General features: G+C 43.4%; 1 protein-coding gene across 1 annotated transcript; it reads left to right on the top strand.

The window, feature by feature from the left end:
• Nucleotides 1–546: 546 nt before the first annotated feature.
• Nucleotides 547–2,803, top strand: LOC104963809 (unconventional myosin-VIIa-like; the record flags this gene model as incomplete). The annotated part of the gene is made up of 4 exons (XM_010792447.1): nt 547–786; nt 1,339–1,515; nt 2,504–2,593; nt 2,676–2,803. Coding segments are annotated over 4 exons (635 nt in total), but the record flags the coding sequence as incomplete, so codon positions are not given.
• Nucleotides 2,804–2,890: the final 87 nt, after the last annotated feature.

Raw genomic sequence — 2,890 nt, 5'->3', positions numbered from 1 at the left:
GGGGGGACACAAACGGGCAGACAGCAGAGCGCGGGGCAATAATGCAGATTTGTTTGACTTTTTTACACTTTGTTGTTCTCCTCATTTCTTCCGCTCGGAGCTGAGCCCCGCCCTTCAGAAACAGAGCGGGGGGAGAATGTGAATACGCAAAGCAGTGGACACTGAAGCATGCACAGACATTGGATAAATAACATAGGCGTTTAGTTTATTTAATAAAAGAGCATATGTTCAATGTGAAAAGTGACCGTAGATAGATTACTTCAGTTGCAATGTGGCGCCCCGCCAAGACAATGGTAGGGGAAACACTGCATTTGTATACTTGATGATACTTTGAGTAGAGATACAGAGGGGTTATGTATGCATGTTGTCTGGTGAGGAGGAAGGACAAGAAATGTCCTGTATCTGGAAGTGGTAAAATGTATGTCCAGTAATCGTTTTGGAGAGTCTAACCGTTGAATTATTAGGTGCCCTGTATTCATAATTATCTTGAGCTTGTCAGATGAATGCTTCATCACGAGGAAGAGTCTTATTTGAAATAATTTTAAGCACCAAAGACTCAGTCTGGATGTGTCTTTGCAGGACCTGGAGCGGACGCATCGGGAGCTGCAGGAGGAGGACCTGGACGAGGCTCTTCCTCTGCCCGAGGACGATGAAGAGGAGGATTTATCAGAGTACAAGTTCGCCAAGTTTGCCGCCACCTACTTCCAAGGCACAACCACACACACATATGTTCGACGGCCGCTCAAACAGCCTCTGCTGTTCCACGACGACGAGGGAGACCAGCTGGTAGGTGACCTTTGACCTCTGACCCGCCTGCAGTTTGATACTACTATAAATACAAGAACCATAACCAAAACAACATTTAAAGGAGTAATTGGTTCAGCTTTGTAAAGATGCATTTTTATAGCTGATATAAGAAGATTTTAAATAGTTATTTAGCTTTTAGTAGGGGAACTATTTTGACACATAAATGAAACCATTACTTTACATTTCTAACTGTACAGTAAGATTGTGAAACATTATAATACATCTGGAAAGTTACTAAAGCTGTCAAATGAGACAAAAGAAGTGCAGTTTAAAGGACAATATTTGGATGTACTAGAGTAGAAGTATACAGTTACATAAAATGGATATACTAAAATAATGTACCTCAAATGTGTACTTGTGTAAAAGAAAGTATTATTTCATTGCACCACTAAGGTAACAATACAATTTGAAGTCAGTGATTCTTTAAATATGTTTATTCTCTCCACCAATAGCAAAGATGCAACTAGCACAACATTCATATTTCATGTGATGAACTGATAAATAAATATATTTGTTCCATGTCCCGGCCAGGCGGCTCTAGCGGTGTGGATCACGGTGCTGAGGTTCATGGGAGATCTGCCGGAGCCAAAGTACCACACAGCCATCAGCGATGGAAGTGAGAAGATCCCGGTCATGACCAAGATCTACGAGACGCTGGGAAAGAAGACGTACAAGAGAGAGCTGCAGGCGCTGCAGGGGGAGGGGGAGGTGAGGCAGGGAGGTGGGAGGGGAGCGGTTTATAAGCAGGGTTCGAGTTATAAACTGAGCTCTATGGGGGTCTTTAAAACTAACGTGCGCGCACGCATTCGCACGCATGCAAACACCACACACACACACACTCAAACACACACACACACACACACACACACACACACACACACACACACACACACACACACACACACACACACACACACACACACACTACTACGTAACTAACTAAACGTAACGCACACACACATCATTCGGCTCGCGCAGCACGCTCACAGGAATAGATTGCGCAATAATTTATTGCGCACCTTGGAGGTGAAGTGCAGGCATATTGTCATCAAGAGATGCGTAGTTCTTTTGGAAAACACGTTTTTCTTTTAGCCTATTTACCTCGTTAACGTAAATAATACTCATTACATTGACACATTAAAAAATAAAAATAATGGTTTTTGGTAATAAGACCCCCACAGATGTATGATTTCACTGCTTCATGGAAGCTCAGACCCATATCAGACCCCTCCTTATGGGAGCTCAGCTCCTATTGGCTCCCACATAACTCAAACCCTGTTTATGAGGAGGGTATCAATGATTAACTGGAGCCGCTCTGTGTAGTGCTGCCTCTTCTGCTATATATAACCCTTTGGATTTACTCGCACACACAACACATTTACCTCTTGTCCCCATTCTAAAAAGTAAAATACATTCAGTTTTTCCAAAGATATTGAATATCAGGGTGAAGGTCATTCATCAACTTTCGTATACACTTTCAAGCTTTTTAAAGTTTATAACCTTGAGATATATAATTCATTTTATATAAATAATAATGATTTTCTTTGCGATATCTGCTTTGAGTTGTGAAAAATGTGAAGAATGTATTGTACCTCTCCTAGGCCCTCGACTTTAGTCTGAGAGTGTGTATTGCGTATGCATGTTGTGTGCTGCCAGCAGGAGCATCTGTTAGTCTCTGATCTGTGTCTCTCTGCAGACGCCTCACTGTGACAGCCACAAGAAGAACAGCACCCGGCACAAACTGATGTCCCTCACCCTGAAGAAGAAGTCCAAGATCACTGAGGAGGTGAGGGAAACGTCCTCTCTGACGGGGTCATCTGTAGGTGGCAGGTAGCAGAATTACAAAAGTAAAGTTTGATTCTATTCAGGTCACAAAGCGCCTAAACGATGGTGAGTATGGTCTCCATGGCAACAGCATGCTGGAGGACAGGCCAACGTCCAACCTTGAGAAACTTCACTTCATCATCGGCAACGGGATCCTGAGACCAGCACTGAGGTACACACACACACACACACACACACACACACACACACACACACACACACACACACACACACACACACACACACACACCCACCCACA

Source organism: Notothenia coriiceps, unplaced genomic scaffold, assembly GCF_000735185.1.
Source record: "Notothenia coriiceps isolate Sejong01 unplaced genomic scaffold, NC01 NC01_scaffold00036432, whole genome shotgun sequence".
In the NCBI taxonomy this organism is placed as follows: Eukaryota; Metazoa; Chordata; class Actinopteri; order Perciformes; family Nototheniidae; genus Notothenia; species Notothenia coriiceps.
This window is presented reverse-complemented; position numbering and strand designations above follow the sequence as displayed.